This window comes from Triticum aestivum, chromosome 6A, assembly GCF_018294505.1.
Source record: "Triticum aestivum cultivar Chinese Spring chromosome 6A, IWGSC CS RefSeq v2.1, whole genome shotgun sequence".
NCBI lineage: Eukaryota > Viridiplantae > Streptophyta > Magnoliopsida > Poales > Poaceae > Triticum > Triticum aestivum.
Genome location: NC_057809.1, coordinates 42,298,265 through 42,325,117, shown reverse-complemented (window position 1 = coordinate 42,325,117; position 26,853 = coordinate 42,298,265). Strand labels below are relative to the sequence as shown.

The 26,853-nt window shown below is 44.6% G+C and overlaps 4 protein-coding genes across 5 annotated transcripts; 3 read left to right on the top strand and 1 right to left on the bottom strand.

Moving 5' to 3' along the window:
- Window positions 1-336: 336 nt before the first annotated feature.
- On the top strand, window positions 337-3,811 carry LOC123129404 (uncharacterized). The gene is made up of 3 exons (XM_044549585.1): window positions 337-675; window positions 2,144-2,201; window positions 2,369-3,811. The coding sequence occupies exons 1-3, from the start codon at window positions 337-339 to the stop codon at window positions 2,422-2,424; spliced, it is 453 nt and encodes a 150-aa protein (XP_044405520.1). The 3' UTR covers window positions 2,425-3,811.
- LOC123131913 (pentatricopeptide repeat-containing protein At2g17670) lies at window positions 1,683-5,134 on the bottom strand. Of its 2 annotated transcripts, XR_006464375.1 has the most exons (3): window positions 3,842-5,134; window positions 2,161-2,305; window positions 1,683-2,060 (listed from the first exon to the last, which is right to left on the bottom strand). XR_006464375.1 is itself a non-coding variant. In XM_044551624.1 (2 exons), the coding sequence occupies exon 1, from the start codon at window positions 5,024-5,026 to the stop codon at window positions 3,881-3,883; it is 1,146 nt and encodes a 381-aa protein (XP_044407559.1). In that variant the 5' UTR covers window positions 5,027-5,134; the 3' UTR covers window positions 1,683-2,060; window positions 3,842-3,880. The 2 variants fall into 2 exon arrangements, 1 of the variants encoding a protein (XP_044407559.1); XM_044551624.1 differs by lacking the exon at window positions 2,161-2,305.
- A 1,775-nt stretch (window positions 5,135-6,909) lies between these two features.
- Window positions 6,910-17,393, top strand: LOC123131911 (choline/ethanolaminephosphotransferase 1). The gene is made up of 18 exons (XM_044551622.1): window positions 6,910-7,272; window positions 8,099-8,108; window positions 8,193-8,243; window positions 8,349-8,426; window positions 8,960-9,035; window positions 9,120-9,142; window positions 9,220-9,320; window positions 9,859-9,953; window positions 10,138-10,206; window positions 10,419-10,488; window positions 10,831-10,894; window positions 10,971-11,011; window positions 11,129-11,213; window positions 16,116-16,178; window positions 16,279-16,337; window positions 16,437-16,489; window positions 16,875-16,947; window positions 17,027-17,393. Exons 1-18 carry the CDS (start codon window positions 7,136-7,138, stop codon window positions 17,046-17,048), a joined length of 1,170 nt encoding a protein of 389 aa, XP_044407557.1. The 5' UTR covers window positions 6,910-7,135; the 3' UTR covers window positions 17,049-17,393.
- A 161-nt stretch (window positions 17,394-17,554) lies between these two features.
- On the top strand, window positions 17,555-19,991 carry LOC123131912 (GDSL esterase/lipase At5g55050-like). The gene is made up of 5 exons (XM_044551623.1): window positions 17,555-18,211; window positions 18,290-18,453; window positions 18,857-19,093; window positions 19,204-19,453; window positions 19,594-19,991. Exons 1-5 carry the CDS (start codon window positions 17,938-17,940, stop codon window positions 19,815-19,817), a joined length of 1,149 nt encoding a protein of 382 aa, XP_044407558.1. The 5' UTR covers window positions 17,555-17,937; the 3' UTR covers window positions 19,818-19,991.
- The last annotated feature ends 6,862 nt before the right edge of the window (window positions 19,992-26,853 follow it).

Here is a 26,853-nt window from a genome sequence, read left to right as displayed (position 1 = left end):
TCAACACATTTTCTAATCTTTTTAGATTTTTATTGGATTGGTCATAAGACATGTTATACTCCACAAAATATTGTGTAAATATTAAATTTGGCCACCCATAAATTGTTTCACTAGTTTTTTCAATGCCCCTTTTTTGGCCTTTTTTTTATCTCATATCTTTTGAAGCTTTTGTTCGCCACCTACTTGCTAGTCAAAACCACAAACAAGTGGTTTTTTTCCTACTAGGGAAGGCAAGCCTCAATGTTGTATTGGAAGCACTTTTTAACTTTTTGTAGGTTTTTTTTTACAACCCCAAAGCACCAACGGTCTCCCATAATTATCCACACCGACACATTTATGTTGTCCTTTTTTCTCGTGTGGCACTGTTTGAATCGGTGGAGCAGAGGAGAGGAGGAAGAGACGGGGGCGACTAGCTCCAAGGCGTTGGCGACCGAGCTCGCCGCCGACGAGCCCCCCGCAGCGCACCCCCGCGCGACGGAGGAAGCACTCGCCACGGACACGGCGGACGAGAGCTGCGCGGACGGCGAGGCACGCAGCATGAACGCCGTCGATGTCCTCTGCGTCGCCGACAAGGCACCGTCGGGCGGCTCTGCCCGCGAGCTCTGCGCCGCCGACATGACCTGCGGCATCCCCATCGGCCCACCGTGCGCCGCAGCCGAGGCGCAGCAAAAGCCAGTGAGCAGCACCCCTCTCCCTCCCTCCCTGAAACCTGCTTGTTTTTGTTCGTTCACATTGTAGAATTCTTACTCAAAATTGTGGCCGTCCAACTCGAATTAGTCCTGGCGGTGTGTGTCCTGTTTGTGTTCTAAGCCGGTGGACTAGTTGTGTGGGTAGCACGTAGGCGAGTGGGATGACAGGAGGCGACTAGTTATGTTCTGAATCTGCACATGAATTGTTTTCAGTTTAAGATGTGCAGTCTGTATCCACATAAGTCCAGCCTCCAGGCATAAACTCCAGAAGCCATCAACTACACTAGCTGAACTGGACTGATGCTTTTTTGCCTGATGTGATTCTGGAGTTTATGCAATTTGAGCAGGTGTTTAGTCTGACCTGCTGAACTGATGTTGTTAAAGAAGCGGCCTACTGAGAAGAGCCAATCTTCAGTTGATGGCGCTGGAGTCTATTTGTTGTATGATATTTTTGCTGAATATTTTGTATTCAGCTGTTTAGCTGGACATGTTTGTGTGGTGGATGCTCTGGTAAAAAGGGAATGCACGGACCTTTAATCATGTCAGTTGAAGAGGGCTGCCTGCAGAAATCGTTCAAGGTTGCATCAATTGTTGATTCATGGAGTGAGCAAGAAACAAATTAAACAAAGTTGCAACTGTTATATGCTGCCAAACAAAGCCCAGTCCTTTTTGTGTCTAACAAACAAACAGGCAAAAAATAGCAAGGCCCAGGAGGCTCGGTAGTTGGGGCTGGGTGGGTTGGGAAAAAAAAGACCAACAAACAAGGAACAAACGAATACAGGCCGAAACAAAAAAAAACAAACCCTATTTCATATGGGTAAATATAAGACTTGAGAAAGGAAAAGTTTGTTGGTTAATCATATCTTGTGTGTTTACTAAGGTTCAGATAGCTATAGTTAGCTGGCATGGATTCCAGTCTTGTGTCTGCAGGCGATTTGGCAAGCCAAAGCTCAAAGCGCAGAGCCTATCAACCAACAAGCAGACCGTCAGCAGTTTAAAAAAAACGACCGTCAGCATGAGAAATCCGATTCCCAGTCCACCAAAATCTGTCACACACCCAAAAAATGAACGATTTTATGCAACACAGTGGCTCTGTTTCCACGAATCCTCTGCTCAACTCCGTAAACAGGCAGCAACCCTCCACCTCTCCCCGAGCCGCTTCCGGAATCAAGATCCCGGTTGGTCCATTCACATAGGTACAGCAAATCTGATCCTCCTGGGGTCAAAAGCAGTCCAGTGTGTTCTTCTTTCCTGTTTCATGATGAAAACCCTTCCAGTCCGATGTTGCGAAAGCGATATTGTGCCGCATCGCAACTCCTCACCCGTCCCAAGGGTTAAAACCATGATCTTCTGTATAATGGTGATGGTTATCTGCAGATAGTGGAAACAAAATAACTGAATTAGCTAAATGTTTGAGATTGGCAAAGAATTCTAACCGATTCTACTTGTTCCAGCTGTCGAACTCACGCACCATGGAGAAGGAAGGATGGTTCACATGGTTTGTTGTCATAGGTAAGCAACATCTCACTGCAGGATGAATGTGTCACTGTTTCTTCAAGATGCGCTTGAACTTGCTCCACAAAAACACGCTTCTCCCGTTGCCTTACAATTTACATCTACAGATAGTGTGGTCGCGCTTATTAGCAGAAAACTAACAGTCGTGCTGCGAACAACTAAAGCTGCAGGTAGTTGCAGAGGCGCTAAGCTCTGTGCGAGAGCAACTTCATGGTTCTAAATTACAACAAACATTTGTATTGTTTTCAACTTTTAACCAATGGATGGAAAGATGCTGGTACTATTTCAGGTCATCATGAAAATAGCTAAAAGGGAAACTAGATAAAAGAAAATCTACCTCTGCCTTAGGGGTCTTTCCGAGAAGAATATAGTTAGTGTCATGGTGGAAGTAACCACATATGTTGTGAATGCAAGAAACACTGGATCCTACACTAACTCCAGCAGTCGAACTCTTGGAACATTTGCTGAAGGTGCAGGAGAATCATATTCAGTTTTGTACCTAGGAATATACCATTGGAAATGTTGTTTGGGAGATTAAAAATCAGTTTGTTTCTTTATCAGCACTTAAAAGAAACCTGTCTCTAGGCTACCAACATTAGGCTCCATGTACATTCAATATACAAGCTAATTTAACCAGTTCAACAGACAGATTATAAGCAATTTCTCACATATGTTGTGAATGGCACTACATCATGCTACCAAAGTTTGACACAGTGCATATTCACGTTTTCGGAAATTACAAGAAACACTGTATTATTTTCAACTTTTAACCAATGGGATGGAAAGATGCTAGTAATACCATTTCAGCTAATCATGAAAATAGCCAAAAGGGAACTAGACAAAATAAATTCTACCGGGATGATTGTTTCTTAGGGGTCTTTCTGACAAGATCATTCATAGTTAAAGTCATGGTGGAAGTAACCACATCTATATTGTTAGGAGGGGAAGGCAAGAAACCCTGGATATCAATCAATCAGGTAGAGACTCCACCAGTCCAACTCTTGTAAATTTGCAGGAGAATCATATTCAGTTTTGTACCTAGAAATACACCATTGGGCATGCTCATTGGGAGATTAAAAATCAGTTTCTATATCAGCACTTAGAAGAAACCCGTCTCTACAGGCTACCAACATTATGCTCCATGTACATCCAGTATACTCCCTCCATTCCACAATGTAGTGCTTCCTCTATCCTCGTGCTTCAACTTTGACCGTGAATTTAACTACCAAGACCAATTGCGGCGGGAGCAAAAATTATATAATGAATTCGTATTCGAAAGAAGTTTTCAATTATATAATTTTTTCTCTCGCCGCAGTTGGTCTCGTTGGTTAAATTTATGGTCAAAGTTGGACCTCGGGAAGCGCGGGCGCACTATATTTTGGAATGGAGGGAGTACAAGCTAATTCATCTAGTTGAACAAACAGATTATAAGCATTTTCTCACGTATATTGTGAATACATCATGCTACCAAAGTTTGACACACGAGTAAGATGCCTTGACATATTCACGTTTTCGGAAATTTCATCTTACATTCTGATTGATTGAACAGACAGTATCACTCCATACAAACACAGTAGTAGTTCCAAATGTTTTTGCTTAATCTACTGCATCAAAACAAGCCAGGCAATGCAACTCACTGAATCAGGTGCCTTATTAGCCTTCCTCGCGCCTTCATCCTACTCCTTCATCTTGCGGAGCCACTTGAGCGAGCTCTCGAGCTCACTGTACGCGGTCGCCTGTGCAAAGCTCTTGCTCTCGATCCCGTAATCAAAAACCTCATATGCATCTGGAACCCTCCCCGCCCGACACAATGCCCTGATGAACGTCGCGTACGCCGGCGGCTCGAGCTTCATCCCAGCCCCTACAATGGACTTGTACACCTCGAAGGCCTTGTCCAGCTTCCTGTTCCTGCAGAGCCCCATGAGCAGCGTGTTGTACGTCCGGTCATTGGGCTCGCACCCATTGGCCTGCATTTCCTCAAGCAGCTTGAGCGCGCCAAGGGCGTCGCCCTTGACGCACATCCCGTTCATGAGCGAGGTGTAGGTGATGACGTCCGGGAAGAGGCCCTGGGCAGCCATGGCGTCCAGGTAGGTCCTGGCCTTGGCGACGAGCCCGGCGCGCGCGAGGCCGTAGACGAGGGTGTTGTAGGTGACGAGGTCGGGGTCCACGCCGTCGTCCTTCATCCGGCGGAGCACGCCAAGGAGCCCCGCGGTGTCGGAGTCGGCGCAGTGCCCCTTCATGAGGGCGTTGTAGACGTGGGCGTCGGCGCGGACGCCGTGGTCGGCGAGCACCGGGAGGAGCTGCCCGATCTCGCGCGGGTCGCCGCGGCGGCAGCAGGCGTCAGCGAGGGCCAGCAGCGCCGGGCGCGGCGCGGGGTTGTCGGCGGAGTACGGGAGCTCCGCGAGGAGGTCCCGCGCCGCGGCGACGGAGCGATGCGCGGCGAGGCGGCGGAGGATGAGGGCGAGCGACTGCGCAGGGAGCGGGATGGTGGGCGCGGCCTTGAGCGCGAGCGAGGCGGCCGCGTCCACGTCGGCGTCCACCGCGGCGCGGATGGCCGCCGAGAGCTCCGCGGGCGTGGTGATGGGCCTCTTCTCGGCCGGCGGCGCTGGCCGGTCCGGCAGGGCCAGGGCCCCCGCGTGCTCGGAGGGGCCCCTGGGGGTTCTCCGGGGCGGCTTGCCGTGGGGAGGTTTACCGTCGGCGGGACGAGGCCCCTGTGGTGGCGGGGGAGGGGGCGGCGGGGTGGACGCCGCGGAGGGCTTCGGGACGAGGGCGTGGCGGGGGACCTTGGCGGCGCGCATGGCTTGCGCCGGCACCCTCCCCATCCTTGGCGGCGGCGGCGGAGGCGCGGGAGAGCGGCGAGGAATGGGGATGAGAATACGACTGTGGGGTGCCGGGTGGGCTTTGGCACGCGGGAGCCCGGATCTCAGCCCAATGTAAGAAGATTTCATGGGCTTCGTGGGCTTGTTGTTGGGCTGGATTTTCTCTCACGTGCTCGACGTTGACGGACGGTAAACGCACAGGACACGAAGACAGGGACACGGGAAATTCTGTCGTGGTCTTTGCCGGCCTGCCCCTCCACCTTTTCGCAATTCGTGAAATCGGCCCTAGGTTGTACCGTCCGACACCTAGGAATGGGCGTCGAGTGTGTATGTATGGTCACGTCTCTTTGTTGCTATACTTTTGGTATTGATAGCAATGCTGCACATAAAGTTTTGTTGGATGTATGATGGATTTGCTGTTACGTAGAGCGACATATTCTTCTGTCCACTAGAAATCATGATTGCAATGGCTCGCATACAAACCGACGGGCAAATGAGTTTGCATTCGACTCTTGCCTAAATTTCGACGTTTGAGAGCTTTTTTTTCATGTCCTTCTATTGAGTTAAAAAATGAACCAGATTTAAGAGAGGCATGTGACAATGCTCATGTGCCATTACGACTTATGACCAAAGCGGTTTCCAACGATAGGAGAACAGGTGATTGTTACTTGTATGGCGACATCATCTAATAACCTAATAAAAAGATATCTAGTCATAATATCATGATTGTGAGAGGTTTTTTCATGCCATCCTCCCCTCCACATTTTTGCAATTCATGAAATCAAGCCTATGTTGTACAACAACAGGATACGAAGACCATACGACACGTATGCGTGTGGTCACATCTCCAGTTCCCTACTTTTAATGTTGATAGAAACGTTTCATGTAAATACTACTCTGTGTCACTTGTGTGAGTGTTTGTTATGTGGAGGCACGCATATCCCTTTTCATTAAGCTTGTGCTTGTACCGGTCGACAAGCTTTAAGGATTATATTCACGACGCTTTCTTTGCTCATTATGACCTAATTTGTCGTTTTGTCGGCAAGAGGCAAGCCGCAAAAGGAATTTCTATTTGCTTCGTGAAGCACCGAATCCACAACATACCAACAATGCTAAACGAGGAAATAAGAATAAACTGCCTGACAGAAAACGCCAAATTGAACGAGAATGGTCAGGCACGAGGACGCAAACCGAAAAGTAACAAAGTTGCATGTGGCTTTTCACTTGAATTTTTTATGCTAAGAGATAGTTTTTCCGCGTCCTTTCGATGCATTCGGCTATAATCGTTGTAAGGGGTATATACTTACACATAGCTTAGGGAGTGCACGGGACAAAATGTTCCCTTAGCTAACCATTTTATACATTTATCCATGCATGTTCCTCGTAATCCAAGTTCGTGATAACAACGTTTATGAAGGCCCCTTGTCAATCTGTTTTTGGGTCGACCACTCGTCATTGCATAAATGTACGTTACCACATCGCCCGCACGCAATAATTTATGTCACCATATTGTCAAAGAAAAGGGAAGCAATATGAGCCACAGATGGCTCCTCCCAGTTGTGTGTTGACCTAGACGGCGGTAGGGGTGCTTATATCCATACTCTTATAAAAAAACAGAGTTGGTGATGATGGTGTTCCTGCCATCCTTCAATATAGGCCATCCGATTTATATCCGACGAACAGGAAGGAAACTATGGCAATTTTGCAAAAAGATACCCACACCCCTTTTCGCATTTACAAATAAGGCATTCCCTCGTTCATCCTTTTCTCTCACAAGATAAACTTTTCATACAAATACATCTTGATGTTCCGTGCAACGTATGAGCATCTTGCTAGTATTCATAAAACTATGCCCTGCAGGGGGGCGAATCGTGAAACGGCCAGGCCTTCCCTCTCTCTTCCCTCCTCCTCCCTCCGCCTCATATCACCACCACTCACCCAACCGGCGGCCACCACCATTGCCAGCCACAACGGGACAGATCCCCGCATAAATTCCTCCACCCGTCGCGCCGCCCCCATTCGCCCACGCGCGCGCGCCCGCGGCCGCCTCCTCCTCCCCCCTATTCGCTCCCTCCCTCCCTCCGCCGGCCGGGGATTCGGGCTTGGGGCGAGATGGGGTACGTCGGGAGCCACGGCGTGGCGACGCTGCGCAAGTACAAGTACAGCGGCGTCGACCACTCCATCGTCGCCAAGTACATCCTCCAGCCCTTCTGGTCGCGATTCGTCAACGTCTTCCCGCTCTGGTTCCCGTAAGCGCCCTCCCCTCCCCTCCCCCTCCCTCCCCCCCTGGTCCGCTCCCCGCTCCGTATGCTGTCCTCCACGAGCGCTCCCCGTGCGCGCGCGCCCGCCCGCTTGATCCGTTCCGTATCAAGCTCAATGCGCGAGTAATGCGCCGGTGCTCGTGAAATAGCCCCGCGTCCTGTTTCCATGTTGCTTTAGCGCGGATGATGGTAGCGTTCTGGCACTCTGCGTTGATCCGTCAGGCCGAGACACGAGCTATGCCCCCGTGTTTGTGTGTGTGATTTGGAATGCGCGCTTTGTTTTAGCGAGGAACCGTCTTTAGCCTGGGGAGCATCTTGCAGGCACCTGGTGCAGACAACGCTAAAGCAGTCTTCAGTGACGAGCCCTGGCTTTTGCTTAGTGGTAGTGGAGTTGCTAATGAGGCGCTGTAAAGCTCGCTTTGCACATATTCCGTTGTATAATTAATACCGGATTAGCTACTCGCCTTCGTACACCTGCTAGCGCGATGTTCTTTAGTTTCTCTAAAGCCGGTGATTCGAAACTTCAATGTAGTCATTTTATATTCATGTAGGGTCAGAGTGACACATTCCAAACACATGATTTTTAATGAAGGATTTTGCTGTGGTGGGTTCGTTGTGATTTGTGAATCTAAGACACATCATGCTTGTTTATATACTTATTATAATGAAGGTTTAGCAGCGGTAAATTATAGTATCTTATAGTTACTTAATGGAAGTAATTTCGGCTTTTTCATTCATCTTGTATTGTTTGTTCAAATATGTGGACTGTAGACTAACCTTCTTTCTTTTGTCTCTGTGTCGAAATCATCCGCAGACCCAACATGGTGAGAGTTCTGCACATGCTGCTGTTGTCGCAAGCGATGCTATTTTGTTTGAAGGCCTGATAAAACATTGCCTTTTATTTCCAGATCACGCTGACAGGTTTCATGTTTCTGCTGACATCGGCATTGCTTGGCTTTGTAAGTAATCTAGAGCACGCAAATATGAAGATTTTGCGTCTTGTTAATTGCCGCTGCAGTAATACTCTAGCAAGCTTTTAACTTGTCACTGTCATTTTGCTGCAGTTGTATTCACCTCATCTTGATACAGCGCCCCCTAGATGGGTTCATCTTGCGCACGGAATCCTTCTCTTCCTTTACCAGGTATCCAACTTTATATGCTCACCCAACCATTGTTGAGGAAATCGTTAACTGGTAGCTACTCAGTTGCTAGCGAGTAGGGGATTATTAATAGGCTAATCGGCAAGTTAATCGGCCATTTAATCAATTAATCGGCCGGTTTATCAGTTTATCAGCTACTCGGTGACCCAACGAGTAGCGATTAATCGGCAAGTTAACTGGTTAATCGAATGAATTGTTGAACAGGGCACCCAACCATGCAATACTGTACCATCTTATTCTCCCTTTCCAGCATAACACAACTGCCACGTTTTCTATAGAACAGATAAGGGTGATATTAATCTGCAGTTCTGGCAATATTGTTCAAGCATTTATGACCCATGCACGAAGGGCTTGCTATTAATTTTATGCATGCTAAGGTTCCTAAATGTCTTCAATGTGTGGCCCCTTGTCCTATTAGTCTCTAAATCTCTAGATTTTCTTACGGTTCTACCATGTGTAATTTCCAGTCACTGCCAGTTTAGAATTGTAATATACATGTTGAAATATGGATGCAGACTTTTGATGCTGTGGATGGTAAACAAGCAAGACGTACCAACTCATCAAGTCCTTTAGGCGAACTTTTTGATCACGGTAATCCACATTCCAAATTCGGCTTGCTGAACTCAGTTTTGGGAAAGCATGCATGTGACACTGACAAGCTTTTGTCCTGAACAGGATGTGACGCGCTTGCATGTGCTGTAAGGATATTCATCACTTTGTTTCGTACATATGCATAGATACTAAATTGTTGTGAACTGATTAGTCTATCTATTAGTTTGAGTCCCTGGCTTTTGGGAGCACAGCTATGTGTGGAAATGCTACCTTCTGGTTTTGGGTCATTTCAGCTGTCCCCTTCTACTTCGCAACCTGGGAACAGTGAGTTAATTTGTTCTTTCACTTCTATGTTACGGCATCAAACTATCTTAGGAGCAAGTATTGCTCTATACTCTTCTACACCTATCACCAAACTGGTTGTACTTTTGCTTGGATAATGTCGCCCTTATGAAGTATAATGATTCCATGTCCCTTTGGATGCTTTATAATTTTTAAATGATGAACATGTCTTGCAGTGCTTGTGCCATCTTTTATTTTTTCAAATGGTTTGTGAATCTTCATATGCCTTACTTGTACCAGCTCTTTTCATGTGGTTTGTTAAGTTGGAAGTGTTTTAATGTTCTCATAGAAGGTGCCAAGTAGGAAGCATGTTGGAACCTTATTAAGATTCCCGCAATTTAGTTTCCACAAGAGCATAGAAGCACTACTATTTTTGAGTTTGAAACCTTCTTACTATTGATGCCTTGTAATATTTATGGTTATTCCTATATCTGTGTCGGTGATACCTCCGCAGACGTTTGTTGTGTTACTTTTGAGTGGTATCATATTTCCATCTCACACATAATTGCTCTCTGTGTAGCTATTTTACAAATACACTTGTTCTTCCTATAGTCAATGGGCCGACTGAAGGCCTTATGCTGATCTATGTGTGCCATATCGTCACCTTTTTCACAGGTACTATTTGACTTAACTTTTATCAACCTTCACAGAATCAAATCATGTCGAGCTTGTCAATCTTCGTAGTTTTCTCCTGCTAATATACCGTACATATGTATCCGTCATGTATACGTCGTTCGTATCCAACCATATAGTTTACTGATATTAACTGCACATCTTTCCTTTCACTTTCCTTCCATAGGAGCTGAATGGTGGGCACAGGATTTCCGAAAATCAGTGCCCCTCCTTAATTGGGTGCCTCTTGTTCCTGGTATGTAGACCACCAAGCTTATGGTTCTAATTTTGCTTTTGTATTAAAACCATATGTTAATAATTTTCTTAACATGAAGCCTGACTGTTTCATCTGTTGCCGATGAAACCGTGTGCTGTTAATACTGTGTGAAAACTGTAAAATGAACTCGGATAGTGACAAATGCTGGCATTCCCTATGCTGAAGTCTATTTTCCATTGCTTCTTTTCCAGAAATCTCGCTCTATGGCATTGTGCTGTTTCTAATGATTGCTTTTGCTGTAATTCCGACAATTGGATCTAAGTAAGTTCTGTTTGTCATTTTGCGTAGTATTTTCTGTTTCGATTCTCGTTCTATCTGATCTGTGTTTTTTGCTTGCTCAATAGATCTGAAACACCTCTTATTGTACTACATAGCTCTAATACTCCAGTTCAAATAATCCCAGTGTCGAGGATCTGAATTACCCTCTTATTCTTTTTTATGTTTATTTATCTTGTTTATCCTCTTGTATTGGTTTGGGGTGCTAGCGAGGCAGATCTCTGAGCCTTTGAGTTGGAAAGGCACCACATTTGTTTAATTTAGAACTGATCAAACATTCAAGTGTTAATCAAGCTGCACTAAGCTAGTGTTGTAACCTACCTACAGCACTCACAATGTTTACAAAGTCGTCGAAGCAAGAAAAGGAAGTATGGTGCTGGCACTAGCAATGGTAAGGTCTAGATTTGTTGTCGTATTGCATAAAACTTTTCTCCATGTGACTTTCCACCCTTCTTCATTTTTACCAGCTCTTCCCTTTCGTTGTACTCATGGCTGGAACTCTCGTGTGGTATCCTCTTGACCCTTCTGAGTTCTATTGTATATATCTACTCTTTTAAAAAAAGAGCAATAACGTAGAAAAAAAATCTGTTACGTCATTACTGATGGATGTTACTTCAATGTGCAGGTCCTATCTATCTCCTTCAGATATAATGAGAAATCAACCACATCTGCTAATTATTGGAACTGGTTTTGCGTTTGGCTATCTTGTGGTAAGGCCTCTTCTAATACCTAGATTAAATATCTGGTTGATCTGTGTTTTGATGATGTTGCTCTTTTACACCTTTTCATGTTTGAAACTAATTCTTCATTTTGCCTGCCAATCTGGGCATTGTCACTACTGTTGCGATTCTGCTCTTGTTTTGACTCTTTATCCAAGGGTAGTTAGATTGGTCTCTTGGTTTCTATACCACCGTTACAGAATACTTCATTTTAATGTTACATATTTGGTCATGGTTAAATGACCAATTGAAACCTCATAATCTGCTCATCAAACAGCTTTCAATCCCTCAGATTTTAATTCCAAAAAATGGAAATTGGGCAGAACCTCCCCTGTAATTTTGATCCCACATCTCACACAATTCATATATATAAATACAAAATGCATCACAACATGTACAACTACCAGAAACATCCACACATACTCCCTCCGTTACCAAAACGTCCTATATTTAGGAACAGAGGGAGTACATCACATCCAGGTTCACATTCACCACATACATCAGTACTAGTTCACAACTACCAGTCAAGTCAGAATCAATAACAACAACAACAAAGCCTTTAGTCCCAAACAAGTTGGGGTAGGCTAGAGGTGAAACCCATAAGATCTCGCAACCAACTCATGGCTCAGGCACATGGATAGCAAGCTTCCACGCACCCCTGTCCATAGCTAGCTCTTTGTCGTTACTCCAATCCTTCAGGTCTCTCTTAACGGACTCCTCCCATGTCAAAATCGGTCGACCCCGCCTTCTCTTGACATTCTCCGCACGCTTTAGCCGTCCGCTATGCACTGGAGCTTCTGGAGGCCTGCGCTGAATATGCCCAAACCATCTCAAACGATGTTGGACAAGCTTCTCCTCAATTGGTGCTACCCCAACTCTATCTCGTATATCATCATTCCGGACTCGATCCTTCCTCGTGTGGCCACACATCCATCTCAACATACGCATCTCCGCCACACCTAACTGTTGAACATGTCGCCTTTTAGTCGGCCAACACTCCGCGCCATACAACATTGCGGGTCGAACCGCTGTCCTGTAGAACTTGCCTTTTAGCTTTTGTGGCACTCTCTTGTCACAGAGAATGCCAGAAGCTTGGCGCCACTTCATCTATCCGGCTTTGATTCGATGGTTCACATCTTCATCAATACCCCCATCCTCCTGCAACATTGACCCCAAATACCGAAAGGTGTCCTTCCGAGGTACCACCTGGCCATCAAGGCTAACCTCCTCCTCCTCACAGCTAGTAGTACTGAAACCGCACATCATGTACTCGGTTTTAGTTCTACTAAGCCTAAACCCTTCCGATTCCAAGGTTTGTCTCCATAACTCTAACTTCCTATTTACCCCCGTCCGACTATCGTCAACTAGCACCACATCATCCGCAAAGAGCATACACCATGGGATATCTCCTTGTATACCCCTTGTGACCTCATCCATCACCAATGCAAAAAGATAAGGGCTCAAAGCTGACCCCTGATGCCTATGTTTTTAAGGCGGTAAGGCGAGGCGAGGCGCTGGGGGGGCGCCTCACTGCCTAAGCGGTAAGGCATAAGGCGAGGCGACGCCTTAGACACATACATATATAATAGATGGCAGCCAATTAGGAGATTTAACTACTAGCATTGACATCATAAATTGTACATACATATATAACAGATGGCAGCCATTTAGGAAATTTAACAACTAACAGTAACATAATTAGTTGTTGCCAAATCATAGGCCTCAAATCATCTTCTGTATATGACAGAACGGCGCCTTTGAACTTCAGCTTCACCCTTCTCATCAATATATCGCTCCATAGCTTTAAAATTTCTAGTGTTTAAGGATTTGCGCATCTCTATCCTAATCTCCATAGATGCCTCGGGACACATATCTGCATCACTACAACCCCCAGAAAGGTGCTGCTTCAGCCTTCTCACTCCAGCATGGACTATCTTGCCACACAATGTACACTGGAGTAAATCTTTCCTCTCTAAATCTGGCCAGAACCCATACTTCCAAACTGGATCATCTGATGTAGCTCTTCTCCTAGGATCCATCAGAGCAGGGCCACCTCGCTGCTGCAGCAACACTGAGAAAAGACCCAATCAACCGTCAAAGAGAGAAGAGCCAAATCACTAGAGCAAGCAGACAAGCATGGGGAAGGAGAGAAGCGATGGTGGGGTTGCTGCCTTGTGGATGGAGAAGCAGATTTGGGAGCAAACAGATGCAGAGGAGGAGCAGGCAAGCAGCCAAGCACATCTACAGATCTACCTACAATGCAGGAAGAAACAAAGTACTAGGAGGGGTAGAAGAAAATTCAGAGGAGGCCAGGGATAGAAGTGAGATGAGAACGGGAGCCACACCTTGCTGTTGCGCCAGAGTTGGAGGGAGAGCTGAGCCCGGCGAGGAGGGGCACAGATCGGAGCTGTAGAGGAAGGAGCCGCCGCCAAAGGTCAGAGAGGAGAGAAGGAAACCCTATCGGGTGGATTGGACGATTGGTTCGATCCTCTCTGTCCCGCCCTTCGCCTTATACCTGTTCGCACTCGCGCGCGAGCCCAATATTTCCAGTGAAAGCCCGCGAAAGCTTCCCGCGTGGGCCACTCTTTCCCGCCTGGAAGCAGCCCATGGCGTCCGATCTGGCCCAAGGCGCCGCCCTACGCGCCTAGGCGGACGATTCAAACGCCCTAGGATCTAAAGCGGACGCTTTACGACGATGTGTAGGGCAGGTTCGACGCCTTGCCATCGGAGGGCGCCCCGACGCTAAGGCGTCGCCTAAGTGACGCTTCACAGACGCCTTAAAAACAGAGCCTGATGCAGTCCTATCTTAATCGGGAAGTCATCGGTGTCGACATCACTTGTTCGAACACTTGTCACAACATTATTGTACATGTCCTTGATGAGGGTAATGTACTTTGCTGGGACTTTGTGTTTCTCCAAGGCCCACCACATGACATTCCGCGGTATCTTATCATAGGCCTTCTCCAAGTCAATGAACACCATATGCAAGTCCTTCTTATGCTCCCTATATCTCTCCATAAGTTGTCGTACCAAGAAAATGGCTTCCATGGTCGACCTCCCAGGCATGAAACCAAACTGATTTTTGGTCACGCTTGTCATTCTTCTTAAGCGGTGCTCAATGACTCTCTCCCATAGCTTCATTGTATGGCTCATCAGCTTAATTCCACGGTGATTAGTACAACTCTGAACATCCCCCTTGTTCTTGAAGATTGGTACTAATATACTCCGTCTCCATTCTTCTGGCATCTTGTTTGCCCGAAAAATGAGGTTGAAAAGCTTGGTTAGCCATACTATCGCTATGTCCCCGAGACCTTTCCACACCTCAATGGGGATACAATCAGGGCCCATCGCCTTGCCTCCTTTCATCCTTTTTAAAGCCTCCTTCACCTCAGACTCCTGGATGCGCCGCACAAAACGCATGCTGGTCTCATCAAAGGAGTCATTCAGTTCAATGGTAGAACTCTCATTCTCCCCATTGAACAGCTTGTCGAAGTACTCCCGCCATCTATGCTTAATCTCTTCGTCCTTCACCAAGAGTTGGCCTGCTCCGTCCTTGATGCATTTGACTTGGCCAATATCCCTCGTCTTCCTCTCCCGGATCTTAGCCATCTTATAGATGTCCCTTTCACCTTCCTTCGTGCCTAACCGTTGGTAGAGGTCCTCATATGCCCGACCCCTTGCTTCACCAACAGCTCGCTTTGCGGCCTTCTTCGCCATCTTGTACTTCTCTATGTTGTCTGCACTCCTATCCAGGTATAGGCGTCTGAAGCGGCCCGGCCCTTGCCCATTTTCCACCACACCCGGGTTCCGATGTGGCACGTCGCTGAGAGGGTTACGCCCCAACGAAAATCTTTTGGGTTTCATCTCCATAAGAGTGGCTGAGTTTTTACGTTGGCTCGCCAAGCCTATCAGAACCCTCCTCCTTTACCCGGGCTTGGGACCGGCTATGTTGAGACAACATAGGCGGAGTTAGACAACATAGGCGGAGAACCTTCTCAAAATAAAAACACTTGATCTCCTTTCTAGTTTTTTTTGGGTCGCCAAGCAATTTAATTTTCAGCACATAACTTGTATTTGGATCCATCCTGTAAATAGAAGAGAAACTTATGCATGACATTGCTACTGGATATGAGGCAATCTGCTCCTTCCAATCCTGCATTTGGAGAGCAATTTGTGGAAGACACTCACCCTTCTAGACACGCCGACGACGCCGAACCTGAAGCCAAGCCTGCAGCCGCACCGTGGCCCAAGCCCGCATCCACGCTCAACCATGCAGCTGAGCTCGCAGCCGCGCCATGGCCTGTGCCCGCAGCTGAGCTCACCGACGAGCGCTCCACAATCGCGCTGTTCCCGCTGCCGTGCCTTGGCTACCATCCCCAGCCCCGCCTTGGCCGCCCTCTGCCGTGCCTGGGTTGCCGTCCGCCGCTGTGCTTGCTCCGACCCCTGCAGCCGTGCCTGAGCCGCCACCCGCAGCCACCTGTTGGTCCATGGCCCCTCAGCTCACGCCACCGCCACGAGCCAGCCCTCCGCCGCCGCTGCTAGGGTTCAGGTTGGGTGGGGACTCGAGATAGGAACGAGAGCGACGGTTCGGTCGGGATTGTTTCTTCGGTTTGATATAGGATAGCGACTAGTAGAGGGGTATTTTGGTCCACCTAATTTTTTTTTGACGGAACGGTGTAACGGAACCAATGGCGGTTGTCACATAAGGAAAGAAATTAAGACTAGATATGTCAAATAGGGAAGATAATTTTCTACAGGGCCAGACAAGGAACCTCATTTTAAGTTAGTGTCAAGTAAGGAATTTTCTCTATTAATTGGGGGGCACGTTTCTTTTGTAGATGCTGTTTTTCATAACTGTATGGACATTACTTATCTGCTTATATTGCTGCACAGGGAAGAATGATTCTGGCTCACTTATGTGATGAACCCAAAGGTCTGAAGACAGGAATGTGCATGGTAGTTGCCTCATGACCTGGTTTCTTTGCAGTGTTCTTTATGGAGCCTATGCCAGTATGTTTATACTTTGTCATGTCTAAAAACTGGCTTCCTTTTGCAGGCCCTGGCATATTTCCCGTTTGCAATTGCAAATGCGCTGACTGCCCGACTTGATGATGGGTTTGTGCCTCTGAGCCTTTTGTATTACACTGTATAATTATCATGGGCTATGATGGGTTTTGTATGACACTCTCATTTTATGGTCATTGATCGTTGCAGAAACCCCCTTTTTGATGAGCAGCTCGTTCTCCTGATATACTGCTTATTTACAGGTATTATCTTATTTTCACAGCACATTTCTTTTCAATGGACGAGTTGCAGAGTTTTGCATTCAATATACTAGAGGGATCATTTTTGTACTGTTGTTAAAAAGTAGTACGTATTATTTTTCTGGTTTTCTATTTTAGATTAGTGAATCTGTTTATATTGTCATGCGTTTGGTCAGGCATTGGATTGTTGTATTAGTCACTTGGTTGTACTTTGGTACTTGTTCTTGATTTATAAGCTTCAGACGGATCCTCCAAGTTATTCTTTACAGTAACAAATTTCACTTGACAAATATATATCACGAGACATGGATTACAGTATATCATGTGCCCATCATAGGCTGTAGTGCTAAACGTATCTTTGATCTGACTACTTCGATCAATTTGACAGTGGCGCTGTACATGCATTTTGCTACGTCTGTTATCCATGAAATCACCAACGCACTTGGGATTCATTGCTTCAGGTTTGTCAATTATCACTGCAATTCTTTTCCACATTTTGCATCAATTGTTCTGACTGACATAATTTCTGTCTGGCTACAGAATCACAAGGAAAAAGGCGTAACTCTGACTTAGTTGGTAATCAACATGGTATCTACCAAAGAAGCAAACATGCCTGCTTGTCTTCATTATAGGGGTGATGTACGAATCATATTTGCATCTGTCATTACAGGGACATTCTCCCCTGAAATTTACATCAGCACTAAAATTTGTGCTGATGAGAAAACAATGTATGTGAAATAGTTGGCAAAATTTTGTTGTATTGTTCATAGAGCAAATGCTCAGCAAAAACTTTCTGGGGGAAATGCTGTGCTGATTGGCAGAAGTTGCCTTTGTAACTTGTCACATTGTAACATCAGCAGAGATGCGGATAGTGTTGTTTATGCATTTTATTCGTCTCTTTTTTCGACCCAATGCCTCCATGCATGTTCCGATTTTCAGAGGCGGATACCATTAGCAGTCGGTTTTGTTTCTTTTTTGTTTTGAGAAAACAATCGGTTTTACTCCCTCTGTATATATCACTCTGCATCAAATGAATTCCCATGTTGAGATGGAGGAAGTAGTTCTGATTTGGCTGACAGATTGCGTTTTGATTGTGCTCTGTATATACCACTCCATCAATGAATTCCCATGCTGATACTATTTGGGAGGACTTTTTAAATTCGAATTACTGATGTGCTGTGCAAATTGATTTGTTTCAGTACCATGTGATAATTGTGGCAGCTAGAACCTAGACAATTGTGGCTTCTTTTCTCTTCAGCCTTGTGGTAGTTATCTTGGTACAATTTTAATGGAGCAAGTAACTGTAATTGGAGAAGGTGCAGCACGGTGCACTGAGCTTAGCTGGAGCATGCTGCCAGGGTTCATTTCATTCTTCCATCAGAATATAAATTGGCCAGACTTGCTAGCAAAGCATCAGAAGTTGTTTCTTTGTGTGGTGACTGGAGTCGGCCATGGCCGCGCTGCGACAAGCTTCAACGGCACTCCGGTTGCTGTTCGTGGCTGCGGTGATCCGGTTGCTGTTCGTGCCCGTGGTGAGCAGCACCGTCGCCTCCATGGTGGTTCCGGCGATCTTTGTGTTCGGCGACTCTACTGCTGATGTGGGGAACAACAACTACTTGCCGGGGACCAGCGCCAGGGCTGATTTTCCTCACAATGGCGTCGACTTCCCCGGCGGTGAGCCGACGGGCAGGTTTAGCAACGGCTTCATTGGCGCCGATTTCTTGGGTGAGCAAGCCAATTGATCACATGCTTTTGAATGAATGGCGGCTCGGTTGTCTGTCTGATCAGTTGTGAAATTTGCAGCTGTCCACATGGGCTTCAGCGGGAGCCCACCGCCGTACCTCTCTCTCATCGCCGGCAGTGGCGAGGCATTGGGCAACACGACGACGAAGAAGCCGGTAGCCGCTTCTGCCTCCATGAGAGGAGCCAGTTTTGCCTCTGGAGGCTCCGGTGTTCTTGACTCCACGGTACGTCCAAGCCACATGTGCTGTAAACATTTCTGACTCTGTTTTTCCAATTTATCAGACATATATGTGGTTTAGTAGAAACATGTCGTCATTTATTTTTTGTGCGGACATAAATTTCGACTGAATTGGTTACAAACCCCAAGTACATTTGAAATTTTGTTCTATATTTTACTGTTCACTGGAAGAATTTAGGTGGAGCAGATGATTCGTTACTACCTAAAGTTGAGAAAATTCTTCAATTGTTCAATCAAAGCAACAACTTTCTCCTGTACTCCATCTCTCTTTAATGTCATGAACCACACACAATTTAAAATCTGGCCAGAATTAAAAATCAGCAAGTACAATTGACATCCTCAGCTAGTGCCAGCAACATTTGACAACCAGATGATGATCATATTACCAGGGAGACACGATCAACATGACGAAGCAGATCGAGTACTTCTCGGATCTCAAAGACCAGATGCTGTCAGCCAGACTGGGTGCCTTCGGTGCGTCGGCCTTCCTGTCCAAGTCCATCTTCCTCATCAGCGCGGGCTCGAACGACGCCATCGACTTCTTCTCGCAGGACACGTCGCCGGACTCCACCGCGCTCCAGCAGTTCCGGGAAGCCGTGGTCTCCACGTACGACAGCCATGTCAAAGTAAGAAACCTGACCAGTGATGATCAGTTCCATCAGGCTTCAACTCGGCCAACCCACTGTGTTACTTATGTTCAACTCTGAATGAAATCAACTGCATGGTTGTGCTGCAGACACTGTACAACCTGGGGGCGAGGAAGTTCGCGGTGATCGACGTGGCGCCGATCGGGTGCTGCCCGTACTGGAGGAGCCGGAACCCGGCCGGGGAGTGCGTCGAGCCGCTGAACCGGCTAGCGAAGAGCCTCAACGATGGGATCCGGGACCTGTTCGCCGGCCTCGTCTCCGAGATGCAGGGCATGGAGTACGCCATTGGCAGCGCCTACGAGCTCGTCTCCAGCATCGTCGAAGACCCGCAGTCTGCAGGTAAAAATAAATCGCAGCATTCTGATGTCAAGCTGATACATCTACCAAGTACAGTACATCTAGAGTCTGCGGCATTGTAATTCGTACATCGCTCATGCTTTGCACCAAGAATGTAACGTGGCTCGCTTTGCTGCGTGCAGGGTTGACGGAGTTGAAGAGCGCATGCTGCGGCGGCGGCGGCAGGTTCAACGCCGACGGTGGGTGCACCCCCAGCGCCGGCTACTGCGGCGACCGCGGCAGGTTCCTCTTCTGGGACTTCCTGCACCCTACGCAGGCCACCTCCAGGCTCGCCGGCCGAGCGTTCTTCGACGGGCCGGAGCGATTCGTCGGCCCGATCACCTTCAGGCAGCTGGCCGAGGCGTAGGGTCGTCTTTGTATCATTCCACGACATGAGAGAGAATCAAATGTGGTTTTGTGTTTTTTGGGGCCGGTCCAAGTCAAAATCCTGGTCTTTGCCTTTCGTGGCGGCGACAGTTTAACAACTGGCGCCAATTGTCCAAATTGGGTGTTGATTAATGATTAATGTGCTATATATACATACTATTGGGGCAGACACACACTATTTACTCGTCGATCGAATTCTCGTGCACACTGACCTGGTATTGGAGACCATCTAAATTATCCAAAATCTCTTCAATTTATGAGCTGAGGGAGTATTATAAGTAGACGACGCTCAACAAGCTAAATGAAAAATATGCAATCAATTTCATGAAAAATAAAACACCGGGCCATTAATTTGGTGGACCAAACCCCTAACAATTGTGATTCTTATGTTTATGTTCCAAGCATTGTTCTGGCTGGTTCCCTAAAAGTTTCATTTTGAATATCAGCAAGTCTGTTGCAGCCCCAACCCAAAAGTCTAGTTCCTTTTACTATCTTTGTTATATATACTAGTACATATGCCCGTGCGTTGCAACGGAAGAAAAAAGTAGTATGTATTTAAAGTTAGTGAAAATTATATGTGCAAGCAAAACCCCGTGTGCATGTGAAAAAGGAACATTTAGCTTCTCGGTTTTGCCGGGTGTGAAGTAATCAATCCGTTATTTTTTCACTCATTAATCGAGAATATTTAAGAGTTTTGTACGTTATTGTACGCCATAGAAGGCCAATAAATTATTCAATCTACTTTTTCTTTCAATCGAGGAGACTTTTAAGGTATGAAGTTTCTGAATATTGTAGGAAACATGAACCATTTTTAAATCCTAATGTTATTTAAAAATTGTGTACACTTCAAAAAAATGAGAACAAAATTTGAAATGGAAACATCTTTCAAAATTTACAAACATTTTAACATAAAAAAAATTCACAAACTTTTTTTGAAAACACCAAACTTTTTTATAAAAACATGAACATTATTTGAATTTGTGAGCATGTTCTTAGAATGGAAACATGTGTTGAAATTTCATAAGATTTCTCGAAAATGTGTATCTTTTATATGCGAACATTATTTTGAATCGTGAAAATTTTACTAAAACAAGAATATTTTGCAAATTTGGAGCATTTCTTAAAATGGCATTTTATTTTTAGAAATATCTAACATTTTTAAAAAATAAGAAAAGTTTTTTTAAAAAATAGGAAACTTTTTTCAAGTTCCGAATATTTTCAAAATATTACCAAAATTTTGGAATTCAGGTGATTTTCTAAAATTTTATTTTTTAAATTTCTGAATGTTTTTTAGAATTTTGAAATTATGAAATAAATTCTATAAGAAAATAAATTTGGAAGGGAAAAAGGGGGAGGAGAATAAAAATAGTAGTAAAACAAAAAAACAAAGGAAAATAAGCGAGCGCATTATTGGTTGTCCTGTGCGAAGCTCCGACTATTTGTCACCCTATACGAAAAATAGTATTTTCCGAGCTGCGTGGGCAGAAAAAAAGTGGGCTAGCTTCGCTGGGCCACAGCATGCGGCCCACGTACGAAATTCTGGAAAAAGGCCATTTTTTCTAGCAGACGAAAGTATAAGAATTCAGTACCACCTCGGATAGATTTTTTTCCGGCAGTGAATGGTTGAAAAAATTGGCGAAAGACACCTTGCTTTATTACTAGGTATAGGTATAGATTCGGTGAGTTAATGTGTGGATTTTCTTTTTCTTTTATACATGCCATCAAATATTACAACAAATTAAAATCTATGAATATTTTCATAAAATAATTTGAGGTTTCTTTATATTTTCTCTTCCAAAGGTTTTGAAAAATCCCATGCCTTTCCTACTTCATGTTTGGACTCGAAACTTTGCCACAAATCCTTTTTGCTTTTATCAAAGCTCCACCAAAAATTCCAACATTTTTTGGGCAATTCTAATAGCTAGTCCTAGTTCAAACCCATTTGAATTAAATTAGAAGGAGTTTCAGTTCAAATTCTCCCACCATGCCCAAATTCAATTTTCCTGAAGTAAGCACATTTTAACCAGTCCAGGGGAATTTTCTTCACCTTTAATCTCCAGTAATAACTCCATGTGCTTTTGTAAAAAGGCTTTTTACATTTTAAATAAAGAAGGCAGAAAAGTAAATCAGATAGAGAGAAGCCCAAGCCAACCAGCGCAGTGGCCATCAAACTAAAGCCGGCCTAGTACGACCACAGGACCCAGTCGGCTTAAGTGCCTATCTTGGCCCACCTACCCACCTATCTATCTCTATTTTTATAAAAAAAACGAGTTGATGATGATGATGTGTCTACCATCTTGTAATACAGATCGTCCGATCTACATCTGATGGATAGAAAGCAAACTATGACAATTTTATAAAAAACCCACACCACTCTCCACATTTACAGATAAGGTCTTGCCTCGTTCATCCTTATCTCCCACAACCTCATTGCTGAGCAATTAAAAAAGAAAGTCTTTGGAACAATCTGGCATGGTGGCCGCTGCCGACGTCGTCCATCCCCATGCCTCCGCCCAGTCCGACCACCAGTCACCACCACGCCCACTCCTCCTCACCTTATCTCTCATCTTTCTCGAGATATCATTTTTTCGATGAAATTCTCGAGATACCATTTTCCACTAAAATTCTTGAGATATCATTAGTTTTTACACATGGGATTACTCTTGCATGGGTCAATCATAACAGGTGTTTTGTAAAAAAAAATGCATCTTGATGTTCCATGCAATGTACGGGCATCTTACTAATCATTTTGAAAACTTTAGACAAACTTGGCAAAAATGTATGGTGAAGTATGGCAATGCAATGCCTAGACCCAAACAGGATAAGTACGTACGTACTATGAGTACTAGTGTTAAAAAAGAAAGGCGGGGTTTTCCTTTGCGGGATTAATCGGTACAAGTCCTCATTTAACGTGTCAATTAATGTGTATTTTTTCTCTAAAGCACAAAGAGCTAACCATCTCACTCCTCGTCGCTTGATTAATGCAGCGCCATGCAAACAAACCTTCTCACTTTCGCATGCATGCAAAAGTATATTAATGTCCTTGATTGCTAGTTAAAAACCACCTATCTAAACCTAGCCCAATCCATCCGCGAGAACTATGTCTCGCATATAGTGAGACTGTAACTTCTCTGCGGCGAGTGTCTACAGTAATAGGCCGGCCCACTAGCTTAGTTAAAAGGGGTTTGACAACTTCTCTCCTAGTTCCTTTGTAGCGCTGGTAGTCATTTGAAATCACTAATTAAGGAGTACTACTTCAAAAGATCACTTACACCTCCTCTGGTTGTGACAAGTGGTGCGCACTGCGCCACTTGTCACAACCTGAGAGTTTTTTCTTTTTTCATAGATTGTTTATTCAAAATGTTTATCTCCTAAACCGTGCATCTAAATCTCGAACCGTTTTCACCCTTGTATTTCTCGCGTCGTGATCTTCAACTAGATCCCATGTTGATAGGTTTTGACGAACTTTTCTCATGGAAAAACCGGACAAAAAATCAGACGAAAAAATTAAACCAGGAGCATGTTTTTTCCTTTTCTGAAAGCTGTTACCATGAGGCACGGCCGTGCCTCTCACGGAAAAAATAGAAAACACGTATATTTTCCAGGAGGCACGATCGTGCCTCTCACGGAAGCAAAATCGTGCCTTTCGCGGAACCAAAACCATGCCTCTCATGAAAAAAAAGAGAAAACAAGTTTTTTTCCGTTTCCAAGAGGCACGGCCGTGCCTCTTGTGGAAGCAAAATCGTTTCTCTCGCGAAAGAAAAAGAAGAGAAAATGTATTTTTTTTCATTTTCGAGAGGCACGTCCGTGCCTCAGGGAAATAAAACCATGCCTCTCATGAAAGTAAAAATGTACCTTTCGCAGAAGGAAAAATAAAAGAAAAAATATATATTTTTTTGTTTCCGAGAGGCATGGCCGTGCTTCTTCGGAAGGAAATTCATGCCTCTCGCGGAAACAAAAAAAAACGTGTTTTTTCACGCAGATTGTTTCTCAATTTTTTTGTCCAAAAGCTAAGGAAAATGAGTGGAAAACCAAAAAGCCGAACAAATCTGAGAAAAAACCATCTAAAAAACCCAAAAATATGCGGAAAATAAAAATAAAATCCGGAGAAGCACCCAGAGCGCGACACGTGGCGGCGGCTGAGAGCGAGCCAAGTCTCAGCCCATCCCAAATGACCCTTGAGGAGGCTGGGAACGAACGTTCCTTAGTTGATTGCTCCTGCAGTCACTAGGCCATCGTGGAGTTCAAGTTAGATAAGAAGGGCGTGAACTACTTGAAGAAAAAAAAAACGCCGGCTTTCTACTGGCTTTTCATTCTTGTTGTTTCCATCAGTTTTTCTCTGTTTTTTCGGCTTTTTTTGTTTACTTTCTTTGGGTTTCTTTATTTTTCTTGGTTTTTAGTGCCTTTTTCTTTTTCTTCATTTTTCTTCCATTTTGTTGCTTTCTTTCTCGTTTTTCTTTTGTTTTCCCTTGGGTTTTCACTATTTTCCAACACACATTTTTGGTATATTTCTAATACATTTTTTCTAATACACGTGTAACATTTTTTCAAATACAAGTTTAATATTTTTTGGATGCATGGTCAACATTTTTCTATACAGATTTTTAAATGCTTGATTAACATTTTTTAATACAAAATTAACATTTTTTGAATACGTGGTCAACATTTTTCTCTATAAATTTTTAACATTTGAACTTGTATGTAATATTGAAGAATGCTTAAAAGGTCAAAACTGATGGATGTCGGAACCAATTATCCCCTAGGAATTTTATGTCTACTTGTGGAGCTTAATTAGCTTAACCTTAAATTTCATACTGTTTGCACATTCTTTGCATGCAGGCAAGAACTTTATATCTACAAGTGACCAAAAATGCTAATCCAGGCCTCATCTATACTTCATCAATGTTTTGTCATTCAAGTGAGAAATATGTACGGTTATTATTGTAATCTCGTTGAATAAGTTTATCATAGACAATCAGCAAATGAAAATAACTATTAGCACCCAAAATTGCATAACATTATTAAACTGAGTTGAGAAAAAACACTTAATTCCAGTGAAAACATTCCTTAAGTAAGTATGCAGAGATTGAGGACTCTATGCGGAGGGCCATGCGTAGAATTGCATCGCGGAATCTCGACTTTGATGGTACGTCTACTAGTAAATCTTTTCTCTCTTTTGATAAAGCCAAAGTGTCTTCAAATATTGCTAGTCTTGGTATTTCATTAGGTAGAAATGAAAAAGCAGTAGGCTTTTCTGTTAAGGCTCTTAAGCAAGTGGAGTTCGACCGGCTTACGGTTGCTCCTAAATCGCATTTTTGGTGGATCCTTTAGTATCAGATGAGGAGGATGAGGAGTCGGATGCCAATCATGAAGGCAGACTCCTCTCTCATTTGGTCAAAGATGCTACAGAGGTAGACTTGGAAGATACCACGCGCGAGACTATGCTATGCGAGCTCGTTGCGTCGGTATGCAAGAACAAGTCTAATTCAGGTAGTAAAAAGGGACGCTCAAATAAGAAGGCAAAAGTCTCCAAACTTAAAAAAGTTTCATCATGAAAGGAATGTTTTGGAATAGCAGAGGTCTTGGTGACTTGGCTAAGCATAAACACATTTCAGATTGTGTTAGGGATTATGCTCTCGACTTTGTGGCAATCTTTGAGTGTGGTAAGCGTGACTTCCCAATACGTGATCTTGACCATTTTTCATGTGGCAAAGATTACGAGTGGCATATTCTGCCGCCTTCTGGGAGGTCTGGAGGTATTCTGTTAGGTATACACTCCACTTACTTGGAACTTCTTTCTACTTCGAAGGGGGAGTATCACATCAAATTCCACCTTAGAAATAAATCTGATAATTTCATTTGGAGTTTGGTTGCTGTTTATGGCGCCGCTCAAGATGAGTTTAAAGTGGCCTTTCTCAAAGAACTTGTGAATACCTGTCGAGAAAATCCTCACCCAATGTTACTCAAGGGGGGGGGGGGTTTCAATATTCTCCGATATCAGCAGGACAAAAACAATGATAGGTTCTACACTAGATGACCGTTTCTTTTTAATGTTGTTATTGACAGTCTCGATTTGCGGGAACTTTTTCTTTCTAGGCGCCAATTTACCTGGGCCAATAACAGATCCATCCCAACTAAAAAACTTGACCGGGTGCTAGTTACCACCGACTGGGAATTTAAATACCCACTAGTGTCAGTGCGGGCTCTAGAGAGAATTGATGCCTTATTAGATCATGCTCCATTGCTTACTGATTTTGGTCAAGCCGCTCCTAGTATGAACCGCCATCAGTTCAAATTTGAACTGGGATGGCTCACTAGAGAGGGTTTTCATGAGCTGGTAAAAAAGGTGTGGCAGCGCCAAACTCGTGGTGACACACCGATTCAACGATGGAACAACTGTATTCGTGCGTTGCGCCAATTCCTTCGCGGTTGGGCTAAACACACCACAGGGATTTATAAAAAAGAGAAGTTGCGGCTCTCTACCTTAATTGACTCCTTAGATAAGATGGCGGAGGTGAGGCTTCTTTGTACCACGGAGATTATGTAAAAAAGTCATCTCAATGAGCAGCTAGCCCATCTCTTACGCGAGGAGGAAATTAAATGGTACCAAAGGTGTAAGAGTGACTCGCTGGTACTTGGGGATGATAATACGAAATACTTTCAAATGTTAGCCAATGGCAGACATAGAAAGAAACGAATCTTCGCTCTTGATCAGGAGGAGGGTCGAATTGAGGGGGACGCCTCTCTAAAGAACTTTATTACCAAGTACTATAAAGATTTGTTTGGTCCATCTTTGAAAACTTCGCTTGATATGGATGATACTATTTGTCATGACATTCAGCAAGTTTCCGCTGCGGAAAATGAATTCCTAACCTCTCCTTTCTCTGAGGAGGAAATTCGGACTGCGGTATTTCAAATGGAACATAACAAATCTCTGGGCCCGGATGGTTTTCCGATGGAGTTCTATCAATATTTTTGGGATATGTTAAAATCTGACTTGGTTCAGTTGTTCAATG